The sequence below is a fragment of the Fonsecaea nubica genome (assembly GCF_001646965.1).
Source record: "Fonsecaea nubica strain CBS 269.64 chromosome Unknown Scaff153, whole genome shotgun sequence".
Taxonomy (NCBI): Eukaryota; Fungi; Ascomycota; class Eurotiomycetes; order Chaetothyriales; family Herpotrichiellaceae; genus Fonsecaea; species Fonsecaea nubica.
The window spans coordinates 22753-40645 of NW_019173826.1; the positions used below are offsets into that span (position 1 = coordinate 22753).

The 17893-nt window shown below is 52.6% G+C and overlaps 8 protein-coding genes across 8 annotated transcripts; 5 read left to right on the top strand and 3 right to left on the bottom strand.

Moving 5' to 3' along the window:
• Positions 1-913: 913 nt before the first annotated feature.
• Positions 914-2466, top strand: AYO20_11417 (hypothetical protein; the record flags this gene model as incomplete). Its single annotated transcript, XM_022649666.1, has 5 exons — positions 914-943; positions 1008-1286; positions 1352-1572; positions 1623-2181; positions 2290-2466. The coding sequence occupies 5 exons, from the start codon at positions 914-916 to the stop codon at positions 2464-2466; spliced, it is 1266 nt and encodes a 421-aa protein (XP_022494361.1).
• Positions 2467-3276: 810 nt separating this feature from the next.
• On the bottom strand, positions 3277-3831 carry AYO20_11418 (hypothetical protein; the record flags this gene model as incomplete). Its single annotated transcript, XM_022649667.1, has 1 exon — positions 3277-3831. The coding sequence occupies one exon, from the start codon at positions 3829-3831 to the stop codon at positions 3277-3279; it is 555 nt and encodes a 184-aa protein (XP_022494362.1).
• Positions 3832-4615: 784 nt separating this feature from the next.
• AYO20_11419 (hypothetical protein) lies at positions 4616-9736 on the top strand (the record flags this gene model as incomplete). Its single annotated transcript, XM_022649668.1, has 11 exons — positions 4616-4819; positions 4885-5299; positions 5353-5624; positions 5676-6493; positions 6587-6982; positions 7035-7654; positions 7711-7844; positions 7896-8578; positions 8635-8910; positions 8968-9129; positions 9187-9736. 11 exons carry the CDS (start codon positions 4616-4618, stop codon positions 9734-9736), a joined length of 4530 nt encoding a protein of 1509 aa, XP_022494363.1.
• Positions 9737-10662: 926 nt separating this feature from the next.
• Positions 10663-11203, top strand: AYO20_11420 (hypothetical protein; the record flags this gene model as incomplete). Its single annotated transcript, XM_022649669.1, has 2 exons — positions 10663-10868; positions 11062-11203. The coding sequence occupies 2 exons, from the start codon at positions 10663-10665 to the stop codon at positions 11201-11203; spliced, it is 348 nt and encodes a 115-aa protein (XP_022494364.1).
• A 468-nt stretch (positions 11204-11671) lies between these two features.
• AYO20_11421 (hypothetical protein) lies at positions 11672-12952 on the top strand (the record flags this gene model as incomplete). The annotated part of the gene is made up of 1 exon (XM_022649670.1): positions 11672-12952. One exon carries the CDS (start codon positions 11672-11674, stop codon positions 12950-12952), a length of 1281 nt encoding a protein of 426 aa, XP_022494365.1.
• A 547-nt stretch (positions 12953-13499) lies between these two features.
• AYO20_11422 (hypothetical protein) lies at positions 13500-14288 on the bottom strand (the record flags this gene model as incomplete). Its single annotated transcript, XM_022649671.1, has 1 exon — positions 13500-14288. The coding sequence occupies one exon, from the start codon at positions 14286-14288 to the stop codon at positions 13500-13502; it is 789 nt and encodes a 262-aa protein (XP_022494366.1).
• A 499-nt stretch (positions 14289-14787) lies between these two features.
• On the top strand, positions 14788-16416 carry AYO20_11423 (hypothetical protein; the record flags this gene model as incomplete). Its single annotated transcript, XM_022649672.1, has 2 exons — positions 14788-15295; positions 15341-16416. The coding sequence occupies 2 exons, from the start codon at positions 14788-14790 to the stop codon at positions 16414-16416; spliced, it is 1584 nt and encodes a 527-aa protein (XP_022494367.1).
• Positions 16417-16596: 180 nt separating this feature from the next.
• On the bottom strand, positions 16597-17760 carry AYO20_11424 (hypothetical protein; the record flags this gene model as incomplete). Its single annotated transcript, XM_022649673.1, has 1 exon — positions 16597-17760. The coding sequence occupies one exon, from the start codon at positions 17758-17760 to the stop codon at positions 16597-16599; it is 1164 nt and encodes a 387-aa protein (XP_022494368.1).
• Positions 17761-17893: the final 133 nt, after the last annotated feature.

A 17893-nucleotide genomic window follows, 5' to 3' on the forward strand; every position in this document is an offset into this window, starting at 1 on the left:
CTCACGCAAGAGGTGGAGGATAATCGTTTCGCCAAGCGTGATTCAAGTCGTAACCATGCCACAGCATTAATTCGAGAACAGGATATGAGCGCTGTTCCACAGCCTTTGATGAAATCGAATGGTGTCGGCTGGGCACCAGCAGCCAGGAAACACTGGACTATGGGTGGATTATTTTTTCAACAGCAATCTGCAATGCACTAAATAGATCCAGAGCAGTTGAACTCCCAGGGAGGGACTCGACGGTTCTGATGTCACCAATCGAATAAGCGAGGGCAAGGGGAGTTTCGCTGGTGGCCATAGTGTTCACGATGTCTGCGATGTACGAGGTAGGAATAGCTGCTCTTGGACATTATATAAGTCTGAGTTCTTGGCACCAAGGGAAGCCCACCTCCAAAAGCGGCGGCCGCAACCGCCAAATTCGGAGGCACATTTCTCTGCAAGTTGCGTGGGTCTATGGTCAGTAAAGTTTTTCAGAAACTTCAGGCAGCTGTCCAGCTTAGGGGGTTGAAATGACCACAGTGGCTAATCAAGAAAAGTGCCTCTCCTGAAGTCCATCCACGATCATTGTTCAGCATTTCATAAGGAATCCACATTGGCTAAGAATCCGTGGTCACTGTCACGCACTCTGGTGGTGCATTGTTGTGGTAAAGTGGATCAACATCGGACGCAGGCCACTACTTAGCCCTGCACCCCTGGTCGCCCCCCAGCCTGCGCGAACACGCTCTGTCACGTTGTCGCGGTTCACGCTCTAGCGCGTTCACATTAAATACGCCCAGCAACCAGTTTACATCTGCTCTCAATTGACATTTCTCTTCCACCCTTTCTACTCAACAACCACGATCACTTCTACTTGTCCTGCTCATATACCAGTACTTCTTTGTTCCCTCATTGCTCCTTATCTCATCACTGAACAATGACGACTCAAGTTACGCCGTCGAAACAGGTGTGTTTGCCACTTGCATCATGGACTCTTTCGACATGTACATCTTACTAACAAATACGCGCAGGCGGCTGCAAGCCTCGAGAATCTCAAGGTCAAAGACAGTCCTATTAAGAAACTCAACTTCAATGTTGAGGATAAGGAAAACATGCCTGTTCCCCTCGAGCCCACCGAACCCACGGCCAAACCGGAGCCAGAGACTGAGAAACAGCCGGCACCAGAGGCAGAGGAGAAGGACAAACAGGCTCAGGTCCCCAAGACGCTTAAAGAGCTCGAGGCTGAAGAGCCACTGCTGCAAGAGAATCCTCATCGCTTCGTTCTCTTCCCTTTGAAGTACCATGAGATTGTACGTGTCATGGCTACCAGCGCAGATTCTTCTGCGACCGAAGCTCCCTGGCTAACGTTGCACAGTGGAACATGTATAAGCGTGCCGAGGCCAGTTTCTGGACGGCAGAAGAGGTCGATCTTTCTAAAGATCTTCACGACTGGCACAACCGTCTAAACAATGACGAACGCTACTTCATCTCCCATGTCCTCGCTTTCTTCGCTGCCTCAGATGGAATTGTCAACGAGAACCTTCTTGAGCGCTTCAGCGCCGAAGTGCAGGTACCGGAAGCACGTTGCTTTTACGGGTAAGCAACTTCCTCCCGCTCCATAGCTACGTTACTGACAGTCCCAAAAGGTTTCAAGTCATGATGGAGAACATTCACTCTGAGATGTACAGTCTTCTGATTGACACCTATGTGAAGGATCCCAAAGAGAAGACGTATCTGTTTGACGCCGTCGACACGATCCCTTGCATTCGCAAGAAAGCAGACTGGGCTTTGCGATGGATCTCAGACAAAGAGTCGAGCTTTGCTCAACGTCTGGTTGCTTTCGCTGCTGTCGAAGGCATCTTCTTCTCTGGATCGTTTGCATCCATCTTCTGGCTGAAGAGCAAGGGTCTCATGCCTGGCCTCACCTTCTCCAACGAGCTCATCTCTCGTGATGAGGGCATGCATACGGACTTTGCATGCCTGCTGATGCAACATCTGCAGCACAAGCCCGACCCACAACTCATCGAAAACATTATAACGGAGGCTGTTAAGATTGAAAAGGAGTTTCTCACCGATGCCCTTCCCGTCGCATTGCTTGGCATGAACTCGAAGCTCATGTGTCAGTACATTGAGTTTGTCGCTGACCGCTTGCTCCTCGCCCTGGGCAACAAGCGACACTACAATGCGCAGAACCCCTTCCCATTCGTAAGTACTATCCCATGTGTTCATCGGTGCAACAGTTATGTGGCGCTGTTACCCTTCCTAACCGAAATGCACGTCGGATTTGAAATGCTAACTGGATGGGACCTTTAGATGGAAAACATCTCTCTTGCGGGCAAGACCAACTTCTTCGAGAAGCGCGTCGGCGACTACCAAAAGAGTGGTGTCATGACTTCAGCCAACAAGAAATCTGAAGAGAAGTCTACTTCCCCCAAGGAGGAGAAGACGGAAGCCGAAAGCAACGGCATCAGCTTTGACGAAGACTTTTAGATCATACTAGATCTTTGACGACGATTTCATTTTCTGTCGGTGTTCAAGGCGTTTCCCGGTAAACGAAGGAAGAAAACCTAGAGGGTGTCCCATCCTTTCCACATGTTATACCCATTTCACATTGGCATCTGTCAACAAGAGAGCGGCGCGGCGGCTTTACACGGTTCTCGAGTGAGGAGGATATGGCTATTCTTGCTGAACTGGTTTTGAAAACAGTTTGCATCTTCGCGGATGCATGGGTCAGCTTGAGAGGCTCTGGCTTTTTGGTTAATCATGGAAGAAATTCATAGCGTGGTGAACTGGAAGGTTGTACGAAATACATACTAGTGCTCTGAACAAGAACTCCAATCATAAACATAATAGCTGTATTATCCTGTCTCATGTCGTTCGCGGATGCAGCGAAAAGCCTTAGCCTTGGTTCCATTTGCTGGTAAAAGCCAGCCTCATCGGATTCGGCCTATGTTGACCCTCTGGGTATGACACGAAATTGATCGTGCGAAATCATCACCGCTTGGTAGCTTCAGTATTATCTCCTTGGAGATGATTTCATCCCCCATGCTATAGTGACCGCGGGGGTTCGACCACCTTCTCAGCATGGATTGGGAGCCATTCGAACTGCACCAGTGTTTCTTGCTCCCGTCACTGGCTTCCCTTGCACTTCAACCTCGTGGTGATCATTATCCGTGCAATGCCATTCCCTTTCTCAGGATGTATCATCTTTGCGACATTGGCGGCGCGACGGAGCCTAGTCGACCACCCGTTGATTGACGGGCATACCGGTATGTGCATCCAACCCATTCAGAGCGACCTTCACTTCTTCCCTTTCTTCTTTTTCCCCTTTCCACCTCCACCCCCATGCGTCACAGCTGGCGGCGCAGTGACAACTTTGTCCTCGACCTTGGTTGTCGTAACGCCGTTCCCCATATCGATGTCCATCTTGTCACCATCCACGCCTGTTCCAGCTCCTGGCGCCGCCGCAGATACAGCAACAGCGGAAGGCATCTCAATGATCTCCCCCTTGGCCAGTCTCCCTAGTCCAGTCAATAATCTCCCAACTTCAGCAGCCTTGTCGGTTCGATATTTCAAGCATATTCCGCTCTCTGCGTGGTACGTTTTCAAGGTGAGAACAGCAGAACGCTCCCGCTTGCTTTGCGGCTGTGGATTCGCAGCTGTTGGCGCTGTGTCTGTCGTCGAGGGGACAGAAGCAGAATCCTCTTTCCGTTTAGATCCCTTGGGGTTTGACTTGGCCTGTGTATTAGGTTTCCGGGGTAGTGCATACTTTGTCGTGATCCGTGCGGAAGGGTAGGCTTGGATGAGGAGCGAGGATTGGTGCAGATACGAGTGCAGATCTGTAAGGTAGGTCATATTTGGCGTTGGGCAATACCCTGCCTCCTTTTTCCTCTCAAAAAGGTTCGTGCGTGAGACTTCGTGGGTAAATTTGTGGTGTGATCGACTTTGCGCAACGGTGTGATTTTTGGTGCTATCGATGCAGGGATGTCAATTGAGTGATTGAAATATCGACTCCTTCAGACAATGACGTCAGTGAATGTGTGCCGTCAGGTGTCAGCTAGTCTCCATTTCCCGCGCTGTGGAAGACAGCCCCAGGAGAGCCAGGTTGGTGCTTCGATTAAGTGAATAGTTAAAGAATGTACAAGCATGTACTCGGCAGATGCGGGGATTGTGAACGCACCATAGAAGCGGAAAAGCGAAAAGGAGCCGAGTCTTGGCGCCCAAGTTCGGAGGCCCCTCGGCCGGCGTCAGGGTCACGTGCAAGCGGCGGGATAAGCCGTACAGCCACTTGCCCCAATACGATATACGATCCGCCAATCAGCTTCTCGCCGGGTTTCGGACCCAAACTTAACCCGGACACATCATACGATAGTATATGTGCTTCAGTAGTGTGTAGTCCAATATTTCGACCTCATTATCAGAAGACTTCAAACGGAAATACCGGGCAAAAAAAAAATAAACATGCAGGTGGGACTCCAGACGGAGGCATCGCCTCCGAGGCTTATTATGCACCTGTTGAGCTATTTGACGGGCCCCAGAGTCAGTACATTTATGGGGGACCGTGTCGTCCCTGACAGGCTTCTGCTATGGCTGTGTTGTTTACTTTCTCACAAGAACACAATTGATTCTTTTTGCATCAATGGCGTCAAGCAGTCAAAGACAGAATGAGACCGAAGATGACGAGAACGACATCTCCAGTACCCGGTCACGAAGTGCGCAGTCGGTTTCGAGTTGGGATGAAAAACTGCAGCGCAGCCAGTCAATGTCCAGCAAAGCGAGCAACTATGAGCCCATCACGGATGCTGACCGTGCTGAGATCACACGGGTTGCCAGCGAGGCAAAGGTAAGGCTTCTAGGAGCTCTATGGAGTTAAATCGTGAAAGCTCCTCAACTCACCGCAATTGACAGCCACCCGAACAGCACGGAGAAAGTCCTGACCCTGCTCTGGATCCTTCTGATCCCGCTTTCGACATATACAAATGGGCCAGGATGACCCTTCGAGAAGCAGAAGGTGCAAACATCAAGCATCGGCGCGCATCAATCACATTCAGGAACCTGAGCGTATCAGGCTCTGGGATCGCCATGAATCTCCAGCCGACGGTAGCGTCCTATCTCCTTGCTCCCTTGCGCATAGGGGAATTGGTACGCTTTGCGAAAAAGCCACAGAGAAAGATTCTCGCCGGTTTTGACGGCGTCGTCAAGCCCGGAGAGATGTTGCTGGTCTTGGGTCGCCCTGGAAGCGGATGCTCGACCCTTTTAAAGACGTTAGCTGGAGAACTCCATGGCCTGAAAGTAGGGGATGACTCGGTCATACACTACAGTGGTATGGATTGCCTCCTTGCTTCGGCTGACCGTATGGACCTAATATCTGGACAGGAATACCTCAGCACCAAATGATCAAGCACTTCAAGGGCGAGATCGTCTATAATGCCGAAGTCGACATACACTTTCCACATTTGACCGTCAGACAGACTCTCGAATTTGCCGCTGCCATGCGTACCCCACGAAACCGAATCTTGGGGGAGTCGCGAAAAGAAAACGTCAAGAGGGCCACAGCCGTCGTAATGGCAGTATGCGGATTAACTCATGTCCAGAATACAAAAGTAGGCAATGCGTATGTACGAGGTGCTTCAGGAGGGGAGAGGAAGGTAAGCTTCTGGATATACAACACCATTAACATATGCTAACCCTTTTGCAAGCGAGTGAGCATTGCTGAGATGCTTCTCTCATTTTCACCCATCGGCTGTTGGGACAACAGTACGCGTGGCCTAGACGCTTCTTCTGCTCTCACTTTCGTCCGAACTCTCCGGTTGAGTGCCGACTTGATCGGCTCTGCCCACGCAGTTGCCGCGTATCAGGCTTCCCAGGCGATGTACGACGCTTTTGACAAGGTCGTGGTCCTCTATGAGGGACGGGAGATCTACTTTGGCCCAACCATTCTTGCGAGAGACTACTTTACAGAGATGGGTTGGCACTGTCCAGCTCGACAAACAACCCCTGACTTTCTGACCTCAATCTCAAACGTGAACGAAAGAAAAACGAGAACAGGATACGAAGAAAAGGTTCCTCGTACCGCTGTCGAATTCGAAAAATACTGGCGGAACTCGAGCCTTTACAGGTCCCTCCAAGAAGAAATGAAGACTCACGAAGAAGAAGATTACACCTCCGCTGCGGCTGATGAATTCAAAGCCGCTCGTCGTGCGGTCCAAGCGCACCATGTTCCCCCGAGCTCCCCGTACACCGTTTCGACGCCGATGCAGATTCAGATTTGCACCAAGCGAGGCTTTCAGCGTCTTTGGAACGAACGGGACATCCGATTCACCTTGGTCATTGGACAAGCGAGTATGGCCCTCATTATCGGCTCCATTTTCTACGGCACGATCAACGACACGAATAGTTTCTTCGCGAAGAGTTCCGTTATTTTCTCCGCTGTATTATTGAATGCTCTGATTGCAGTTACGGAAATCAATCGCTTGTACGACCAAAGACCTATCGTGGAAAAGCAAGCTTCTTACGCGTGAGTGTTATGTGGCCAGACTGGCCTTTGAAGCGCTTCGAAATCCCCAGTTGCGCGTCGGCTCTTCTGTAGTCCGTACTGACCTGGTTATAGCTTCTACCACCCATTCACAGAGGCGCTGGCTACTGTAGTAGCGGATCTACCAGTTCAGCTGCTCACCGCCGTCGTCTTCAACGTTGTCCTCTATTTCCTCTCGGGCCTCCGGAGGGAAGCTGCACAGTTCTTCGTCTTCTTCCTCTTCGCCTTTCTCACGAGGATGGCCATGATGGGACTCTTCAGAACCATCGGCGCCGCGACCAAAACAGTCACACAAGCACTTGCGATCGCTGCCGTGTTCGTCCTGGCGATAGTGATATACACTGGTTTCACAATACCTCGACCCAATATGCACCCTTGGTTCAAGTGGCTGTCGTGGTGCAATCCGGTTGCATTTGCATTTGAAGCACTTCTGGTCAATGAGTTTCATGGAAGGCAATTCCCTTGTGGCAAGTAAGTCAATGTTTTCGTCCCCTTCATCGCGCTCCACTAACGCGGATCATAGTTTCGTTCCTGCATATCCAAACCTGCTTGGGGACACGTTTATCTGCTCTGTTCCCGGTGCGATTGTCGGCCAATCGACGGTGTCTGGTGACACGTATCTCGAAAAATCTTACAGATACAGTTACAGCCACACCTGGCGGAATCTCGGCATAGTGATTGCTTTCTTGATCTTCTTCATGATCACTTACCTAGGAGTATCTGAAATCAACTCCAAACCAGATGGCAAGGGAGAAGTGTTGCTGTTCCGCCGTGGCCACGTACCACATTACGTCGAAGAGGGGTTGAGACATGAAAACTCGGAAGATCCTGAGGCTTCCCTCGCAATAACCGGGAGGTCTGACACCCAAGCTGAAGATATCCGGGCAATCCCACCACAAAAGGCGATCTTTACTTGGCACAATGTCAACTACGATATCCCTGTCAAGGACGGTACACGCAGGCTACTCGACCAAGTATCAGGATGGGTCAAGCCTGGAACATTAACTGCTCTGATGGGTGTATCAGGTGCTGGGAAGACAACACTGCTGGACGTTTTAGCACAGCGCACCTCGATCGGAATTGTGACGGGTGACATGCTTGTGAATGGAAAGCCCTTGGACCCCAGCTTTCAAAGGAAAACAGGTATGACATTATCAGCAATAGCATTTCATCGCAGCTTGTGGGCTAACAAATGGCAGGGTATGTACAGCAACAGGATCTCCATCTCGAGACCTCGACTGTCCGTGAAGCATTGCGTTTTAGCGCCATGGTCCGTCAGCCGAAGTCTGTCTCAAAGAAGGAGAAGTACGAGTACGTCGAGGAAGTCATCAAGGTTTGTATATCCTTGTCGCGAAGGTATGAGGGTATGCTGATTGTCCTGAAGATGATCAACGCCGAAGACTTTGCCGAGGCCGTGGTCGGTGTGCCGGGTGAAGGCCTGAATGTTGAGCAACGAAAACTCCTTACGATAGGGGTAGAGCTCGCCGCGAAACCTGCCCTCCTCTTCTTCCTCGATGAGCCAACCAGTGGGCTGGACTCACAAAGCTCCTGGTCTATTCTCAGCTTCCTCCGAAAACTTGCCGACCACGGACAAGCTGTTCTGTCGACCATTCATCAGCCCAGTGCGCTACTGTTTCAGGAATTTGATCGATTGCTCTTCCTCACTACCGGAGGCCGGACCGTCTACTTTGGCGAAATCGGCACCAACTCACAGACCCTGACCGGCTACTTTGAGAGGCACGGAGCCAGGCCCTGCAGCGATTCTGAAAACGTGGCAGAGTACATGCTGGAAGTGGTCAATCCTGAAGCAAGCGCCAAAGACAACCGTGATTGGGTTGAGACTTGGAGATCGAGCGAGGAGAACAAGAATATACTGGCAGAGTTGGACCGAATCAACCAGGAAACAAGCAAGATTCCCGTGGAAGACGACACCGGCACGAGTCTGAGTCAGTATGCAGTTCCGATTTACACTCAGACATATTACACGACCGTCCGCGCCTTTCAGCAGTATTGGAGGACTCCTGGATATATCCTCCACAAGTTCGGCCTTGGTGTTGCTTCATCTCTGTGAGTATTGCCCAACATTTGAACTATTTGAAGGGAGAGGACGCTGATCGAGATAGGTTCATTGGCTTCTCATTCTGGCAGTCCAACAGCTCTCAACAAGGGTTACAGAATGTGTTATTGAGTGTGTTCATGCTTACCACAATATTCACGGCATTGATTCAGCAAATCATTCCTCGATTCGTCATTCAGCGGTCGCTCTACGAAGTTCGCGAGCGCCCGTCCAGGGCTTACTCGTATGTTGCATTTCTGCTGGCCAACATCATCGTGGAGATACCCTACCAGATCCTGCTCGGGATCATGGTATATGCTTCGTATTACTACTCGGTTTTTGGGTAAGTCTTTTGAAGCATTGATCTCTGCATGTTCTGCGCTGACAGATGATCACAAAGCATACAATCTTCGGAAAGACAAGGACTTGTCTTGTTGTTCTGCGTACAATTTTTCGTGTATGCAAGTACGTTTTCGCAGATGGTGATTGCAGCTCTGCCTGACGCAGAGACTGCCGGTATTATTGCAACACTTATGTTCGCCATGTGTGTTTTGTTCAACGGGTGAGTAGTGATCTCCCTTTTTCACTTTTTGATTCGCATCAATTAACTCGTTCCCAGCGTGCTTCAACCACCGGATGCGCTGCCGGGCTTCTGGACGTTCATGTACCGCGTGAGCCCCTTCACCTACATCATCGACGGCATCGTGGCGACGGCGCTGCACAGCCGCAAGGTCGTATGCTCGGAAAACGAAATGAGCATCTTCTCTCCGCCACCGAACATGACGTGCGGCCAGTACCTCGCGCCCTACCTCCAGCTGGCGCCGGGCACGCTGTACAACCCCGCGGCGACGAGCAACTGCGAATACTGCGCGCTGTCTGTCGCGGACCAGTACCTGAGCCCGCGCGGCATCTCGTGGGGCCAGCGCTGGCGCAACTTTGGCCTCGTCTGGGCGTACGTGGCGTTCGACCTCGTCATGATCCCCCTGCTGTACTACACCTTCCGGATGAAGAAGTGGCACGGCCAGCCCGGGACGAGCAAACGCCGGCGCGGGCTGAACACGGTCTACGCCTGGATCCGCACGTTTGGCAGGTCTTGTCGGACCGTCCTCATCGGGCGCTGGGAGAAGCTGCCGCTGGAGAAGCGTGCAGAGAATCCCCGGATGTATTAATTACGAGTACACATTACATGTACTTGTGCTTCTGGTCGGAAATGATCATTTGGTATTGATGGGAGGGCGGTCAATTGCTGCGGGATACTTGCTTCCCTCCCATGATCTGGGTATCTGGGTTGTTTACTCGTACACCAGTATAGAGATCTAATCTTGCCATTTTTTTTTTTTTCAAAGGCGTTCGACTCTTAGATCTTTCAAAAGTCCTGATCTTTGTCAAGCCAGCCCGTTCCATGGTATTTTCCTCCTCGCTCCTCTTGTGTTCCTCTCCACCAAATAATTACCACTGGTGCCACCCCCTTTTGATACTTCAGCCTCATGCAGCGGATCACGTGAAGCTGTATTGGATAGCACATGTATATGTATATGACGGGAATACCAAAAGACACCCTCGGCAACCAGCTGATGAAAGCCTCATTCTCAAGCAAGGGATGATTGTCTGCTTTCAACTTGACTTTGCTCCTGTGCCGCCACGCATATGATGCATGACACGTCAAGGTGATGGATGGATGGATAGATGGATGGATCAGTAGCAATGGACCTGCGGCCTGGACCTGGATCAAAGTCTCGGCCCTCTTGTCGTCATGATTTGTCCCAAGTCTCCCTCCATTGTAAAATGCGTGGGGTTCGTCTACCTAGTACCCAGCTCAGCTGAAAAGATACGAACACGAAGGCTGTGGCCGTTGGGATTTGCGGATCCAGAAAGCGGGGGACTCCTCCAGAAAGTCTGGAATACGAAGAGCAACAAGGATTCGAGCAGCATCAGTACGACGAACGACGTCCTCTACTCCCCTTGTCCGTACATTAAGACGTTGACATCACGCTCGAAACCGGGTTCTCTTTTGAATCACCTACTGACTCACCCCTCTCAACAGCTGAAAGCCTCCCTACCTGCCAGATTCATTTCACAACATCTTCTGTACGCAATGTCCAACGCCCCAGTGCCGCCAAATGTGATGGTGCAGGTCTGTGCGAAGCCAGGCAAGGAGAAACGAGTCGAGGAGCTCATCGCCACTGTCGCCGACCAGGTCCGTCAGCATGAGCCCTGGGTCAGCTTGTACCGTTACTACAGAGCCAAGCATGCGGGAAGCTCGTCTGAGGAGGAGGGCGTCGAGTATATCATTGTCTTTCGGTATGTCGAGTCTACTCTCACAGCTCGTTCGATGAGGTCGCCCTGTCATGTACCTACCTACCTGGTGTAGAGCTCGGTTGAATGAAACGGCTGGAGGCGGTTGGGAACCAAAGCTGCTGCGAGACCAAACCACGCGTCCTTCCTTCATCCATTTCACTTGCTAACATGTGTTATTTTGTTGTTCTTTCCACAGGCTCGACGACATGTCAAAACTTCAGACTCGGCGTGACTTGCCGCACCACCAAGAAATCGCCAGAGCCATCCGCGAGGAGGATCTGTTGAGGACGCCGCTGAAGTACACGGAACTTGGGGATATGGGGTTCTGGAAACGCTGAAACACGACGCTTTTTCTTGGAGAAATAATCAACCGCGTTGTCACGTCGTTGTCTCGTTGTCGGCCCAGCTTGGTTGGACAAGTCAGGTCGTTCGTTCATCGGCTTCAGAGTCCAGGCAACAAACAAAAAGTCTTTGGGTTTCAGGCTGTTCACGATGCAAGAATCTTGGAGGAACTGGTCTGGCCGGCCAGGTACTTGACTGGTTGGCGTGCAGAGGTAGCAACAAGTGAGGTGCTGAATATCAAAAAATGTTTGTATGTAGTTGCGGAGTATGTAGGTGTGTTGTCGGGCAAACGCCACGAGGATTTTAATTAGAAAATGCGGAGAAGGCAAGGATTGAGGATGGCACATCCGAAATTCCACTCCAAGTGTTCGTCATCGAACCTGGCGAGCTGGTACAGTACCAATACTTTCCACATAGTATGAACCGCCCTTGACGCCTAAGAACGTGAACATTGCCCTCTCAATATGCCTCCGAGATTCAAGTCTCGTGGACTCCGGCGCTTTGTGTGCGCCGAATGCCAGCTCCGGAGCCTCTCTCGCGATCAACCTCTGGTCCGCCGCAAGTTCACCACATCCCCTCCGCTCCACGCTACATCGCCTCCTCCCCGAAGCAAGTACCTCCATCTCACGAACCGCAGCATCATCCGCCTCGCCGGGCCCGATACTGCCCTCTTCCTCCACAATCTCATCCCGGCCAAGATCCTCGACATAGGAGGGAGCACGAACCCGATCTACACGGCGTTCCTCTCGGCCCAGGGCAGGATATTGAACGATGTCTTCGTCTACCCACCAGCCCCCGCGGGTGATAAGCCGGGGGAAGAATGGTTTATCGAGGTTGATTCGGACAGCGCGGGCGACCTGTTCAAGCACTTGAAGAAACACAAGCTGCGGGCAAAATTCACGTTGGAGAAGGTGGATGGTCAGAGAATGGGGGTTTACTACACTTGGCCACCCCCGCCGTCGCATCCTTCCGGCGACAGTCACGACTCAGAGAGTCCGAGCAGCGCATGGGGCTTAGGGGGCCAGGATCCCAGACCCGGAATGGGCGTTCGGTGGCTGCTCGACGAGATATCCTCCAGGCCGGTCGCGCTGCAGCGTCTGGAAGACACGGGGAGTCAACGTGCCACGCTGGAAGAATACACGGTGCACCGCATGCTCAACGGGATCGCGGAGGGCCAGTCCGAGATCATCTCCGGCCACGCGCTGCCGCAGGAAAGCAACATTGATTTCTTCGGCGGGATCGATTTCTTCAAGGGCTGCTACCTGGGTCAGGAACTGACCATCCGGACGCACCACACCGGCGTGGTCAGGAAGAGGATACTCCCGTGCCAACTGTACGATCCCGACGCCGAACCACTGCCCGCAGACCAGACGCTCCCCGAGTACAACCCCGGTGTGCAACTGGCACTCCCGCCGCCAGGCTCCAATATCTCCAAGCTCAAAGCCAAAGGGCGAGGGCGGAGTAGTGGGAAGTGGCTGGCGGGCGTGGGCAATATCGGGCTCGCGCTGTGCCGCCTGGAGATGATGACGGATATCCAGTTGACGGCGGACAGGACGAACTACGACCCAGCTGAGCAGTACAAGGTCCAGCGGGGATCGGGGGAAGGCGAAGAACAGCAGGGAGTCATGATCAAGCCGTTTGTGCCCAAGTGGCTGAGGGATGGCGTCGAGCAGAGCTTACGGAGGAAGGAAAAGAAAGCTAAACCCCGACAGGAGGAGGACGAGGAAGAAGAGGAACTTGATTAAAGAAGAAACTTCTAATAAGATCAACCGGATGTCACAACAAGGCGTCTCATTCTGTGGTCGCTGAGCATCTCTACATTGAACCCAGAGGCTCATTCCACTTGCGTCAACGCCGCCGATCCTCCCTGACTTACTGACCTTCAAAGCCTAGCCTGGCAGACGGGCCTCGTCATTATGAAGCATCATTCTCTATGCTGCTCATCAGCTGGCTTCTTGTGGCTTGATCAGTCCATCGCATTGCTTGGAATGGACAGTCACGAGTCCCAACTTGCAGGCCAGCAATCGGTGTGGCACAAACCAGTGAGGCTCAAGCAAGAGGCATTTTCAGGCGCTGGTGAGATCCCATCGCATACTCTTCCTGTTGTGTAAGATCCATTGGTGGAGGAAACCGTCTCCTGGGGATACTTCCTGTTGCCATGTTCAGCACTTGACAACAGGCAGCAACTCACTGGCAAAGGATGCTCGAGTCTCTTCGTATAGGGGGACACAGAAACCTGATGGTGGGTCTCTGATATAGGTAGTTGTAGATGGTTCAAACCATCCTTCACTGTCAACCGCCATCAGTTTCCTTTGCTGCGGCCCACTCGACGCTTTCGATGCCTTCCCATGGGCCTTGTGCCACCACCTTCTTCGCTATTGCCAGTGACTTGAACACAATGACAGCAGTGCCCAGTAGAACCTTTTTATCTCTCCCTTCGACACGACGTTTCTTGTCTTTCAGCATCAGGACATTCTCGACGTCGCCTGAGGCGAAGTTCTCTTCCAGCGCCTCCTGATCGATATCCAGGCCGTCCGCTTCCTTGATCCAGCGCACCTTGACAGACCGGTCTATCGAGCCGGATTGCTCCTCCTCTGCCGTCTCTGCCGCCTGAGTTCGAGCCTGTGCCTCTTGCGCCTTGTGTGCCATTGCCGCTTCCCGTTTCTTTCTGTTCTCTTCAGCGATGCGTTTGATTTCGAGTTCTCGCTCCGTCCAGGTCCGCTTCACGCCGCCTACGGCGGTGGGCATTCCCGTGACAGAGCCTTCTCTTTTTTCCAGCTCTTCCTTCATCTGTCGCCGGCGGCTTTCGAGGGCGGCGGTCTCCGCCAGCCGCCTCTGCTTCGCCTCCCGCGTCTGGTCATACTTTATTTTTTCGGCGGCGTCTGTGAGGATGTTGAGCGCCGTCTGCAGGAGTTGGAACTTCTCCAGGGTTTCTGGCGTGGGCTTGACTTTGTCCGGGTGATAGAGCAGCGACGTCTTCCTGTAGGCACGGCGGATTTCTGACTCTGACGCTGTTACTGGTATGGACAGCAGTTCGTAGTAGTCGACAGCCATGTCTGCTGCGTCATTTGACGGCGCCATGGTTGCGAAAATGTCTGCTATGTGGATTCTATGTCTGGTTGTTGGAGTTCTGCAGGCAAAGGCAGAACTGCGCAAAGGCGGATGAGGTCACCGGAATTTTATGCTCCGCAGTATACACTACGGTGCACCGCACGCCCATATACTGTCATCCATTGATTCCTCGTTGCCTCGCCTCTTGCGGCTTTTGCAGGGCTCCATGCAAACCAGTTGTGTCCATATCTCTCAGTCTGTAGATGCCGGTATATCAACCTGTCACTGACATGCTCCCTCCCGCGTAATACATGCTGTTCTTTTTATACTCTTCCGAATAGGTCGTCAGAACAGTGCATTTCGCACCTTCCATGTTTCTCTGGCCAGCTCTTGATTTCCGTCACTCTCTTCTGACTCCATGACATCGACTTCTCCTCTCTAACTCTTTCTTTTCTCCTAGTATCTGAACTTTTCCTTTCTTTGTCCGCAGTATGTGCTTCTCCTACACTCTCAAAGGTGAATAGGAGACATGACAACTCCCCTCAAGCCACCCTCGGACCAGAACTGTCATGACCTACCTTGCCCCGCCCAAATCGCCTTTGCCATTGCCGTCATTCGTTCGAAACCACCCCAATCTTCCATAGAAGGTATCGAATTTCCGTGTCACAGAGCTTCCCGGGCTGATTTAGCGTCAGAATACCTCGAGCACCTTCGTCAGGCCATCGTGGTCCGGTCTCACAAACCCTCCGCGATTCTTGACTTTGACGCAACGATGTATTGGAAAAGCGCCTACCAGAAAGCCGAATCAGAGCGCTTGAAGCTAGCCGATGAGCTGGATCGGTTGAGAGAAGAGAGAGATTCCTTTCTACCTGCTGAGGATGTCCAGCCTCCAAAACGACAGTCTGCCGCTGGCAAACGCAAACGAGATGCTGTGACGATCCCGGTGAGAAAGGCCAAGCCAGCAACCAGACAGCAAAGGGAACTTGAAATTGACGATAGTGACTTGGGAATTGAAAGTCTCAATATACCGCTCACAGGTGTGTTTCAGGCATCTAGCGTGGGAAGATATTAATTCACTGCAGATCGTCAATCATTGCTTCGCGGCGTCAGTTCCCTCCGTCACAGCCTGCGTCTAACCGATCCCAGTCAGGAGGTTCTCGTAAATGCAATCAAGGCGCTCGCGATTTCCGTCTCAAGGATACTCCAGAAGCAACCGAGCGCCACGCGAAAGAATAACGCGAAGCTGGAAGACCCATCGATGCAAGATCTTTCTGCGGTCTTCAGGAATGTCTACCCATCAATTCTGGAGAGCCTGGAATGCATCCAGCCACAGATGGGTGAGGAAGGTGAAGAAAACTACCCTGCTCTCTCACACCTGACCAAGGTGTTTCAAGCCTTCCTCGGACGGCTCCACGAGCTCGCTTTGAATGAACATGCCAGACAAAAGCAACACGTCAAATCGAAGAGACGGAAACCTGCCCCTACGCATGAGACTTGCAGCCGTGGATATTTGCCAATGAGCGAACAAACCGTCGCCGAGACCAAAGAGATGGTTCGGACGCTGGCGTGTATGATAACAGCGCTTGACGTTTCCAGCGATGTTCACTGTGAACTCTTGGAAGGATACATGTGTACAATCTTAGACCATGTTGGTTCAATATTGTCACTTCTGGTATTTGCAGACTTGACGGGGACAAGGAACAAACAGACCGGTCTGCTTGCACCACGCGGTTTGATGGACGTTGCGCATCTTGATACCGCGTCCGCGACAGGTGCAGCTACAATTGAAGGACCATACCTCATCTGGATTTTGCGCAAGGGAATGGAATTCTTGCTGGCAAACACCAAAAATATGTCTGAAAAGTCCCAGCTTATTTTCGCATTGCAGGGGTCCGACTCAAAAGATGTCGCCCATGGCAAAGGTCTTCGGCGACGAATTGAGGAAACACTCCAGAATACGCTTCTTCGAGGAGTGTTTGGAGATGATGACGATACATTCTACGATTCTCTGAGACGTGATGTGGAAGGGGAGGGGGAAGAAGAATGGACGCAAGTGATGGAGGCGATCGGGGAGAAGGAACGGTCTCCCGAGTGGTTTATTGGAGAGGTTTGGGAGCATCTAGGCTGGAATATCTTATCTGGGAGAAGGGATGGTTGAGCCTCTTCCATTTTGGCGATCTGGCTCGAGCAGCAGCACCCCCTTGACGCACTTTTGTCGTATTTCAGTTCTGCTAGGATGTTAGAGTTTTGTGGGCTTTTAGCAGAACTTCCTGCGGCCAGCACAGAGAATTAACGGGCGGTCAACACGATCTCAATATTTGAGATAGAGACCATAGGGTTATAAGTCTAGACCGAGCACTCTGATGGCATTTCCACCCAAGATCTTTTTCTTTGCGGCCTCGTCTTCTGGTAAGCAGTCATCAATGGCCCCTTTATTACTCTCCACGCTCAACCACTTTGCCTCCTTGTCATCCCCGAGTGGCGGGAAGAAAGGGTGATCGGTTCCGAACATGACTCGATCCACGCTGCCTGCCGCCTCGATAGCGGCTTTCAGCCCCGGTTGTCCGTAAATGACAGCGTCAAGGTAGATGTTTGTGTGCAGCACATCCCAAATTGAGCGTTGGGGACCCTGCCGATGGCCGCCGTTGGCGATGAATTCCCGCTCGTGGGCGACACAAGATTCGATCCTCCCCGCCAGGAAGGGCAGGGTGCCGCCAGAATGAGCCAGAAGAAACTGCAATTGTGGATGGCGGTCGAAGACGCCCGAAAGGTACATCCTCGAGACGGCGATGGTCGTTTCCAGGGGAAACCCCAGTGCCAGAGGCAGGACATGGCCGGACTTTGCGACGACGTCGGGCCCGCCAAAGGCCGAGTCTGGCAGGCCGTAGTGCGGGTGCAGGAAGACCAAGGTCGCGGTCGAGGCCAGGGCCGAGTAGACGTCGTCCAGAGCCGGGTCGTCGAGGCCGTTGCCCAAGCCCGTCGTGCCCATAATGACGCCCTTGACGTGGCGGAGCGACTTGAGTCGGTGGATCTCGCTGACAATGTCCTTTGCCGGGGCGGACAAGGGGAGACAGCCAAAGGCGTAGAGTTTCAGTCCGTCGTGCGAGGCTGAAGCAACGCTATTATTCTCAGCGCACGCCGCGTCGAGGTCATTGTTGATTTCCTGGGCCGTTTGCAGGGCGGTGGCCGGGTCGAGGAAGTCGAGCCACGGGTTCGCCAGGCTGACGACGCTGCACGAGATGCCGTGCCGGCGCATAAACGCCCGCTTCTGGTCAAACGACGAGTAGGTGCTGTCGACGGGCCTGCCCCGCGAGGATTTGGGCCGAGACGGATCGTCGTCGGACGCGAGGATGATGAGTCGTGGATCGGCGTCGGGCGTCTCGGTGGGCTGGTGGATGTAGGGGACCGTGGTGCGCGAGGAGAGCAGTTTGATGTATGACGGCGGGTACATGTGGGTGTGTATGTGGACGACGACCGGGTGGGGGGAGTCTGGAGGAGGCATGATGTGTAGAGGTGGTGGTGGTGGTGGTGGTGGTGGTGGGGGTTGTGTTGCGGTGTGATGTCACGGGCGTGTGGTGTATAGCTAGATTCCCTGCCCTCCCAGTTCCTACATCTTTTCGTTCTCGTGGTGTGGG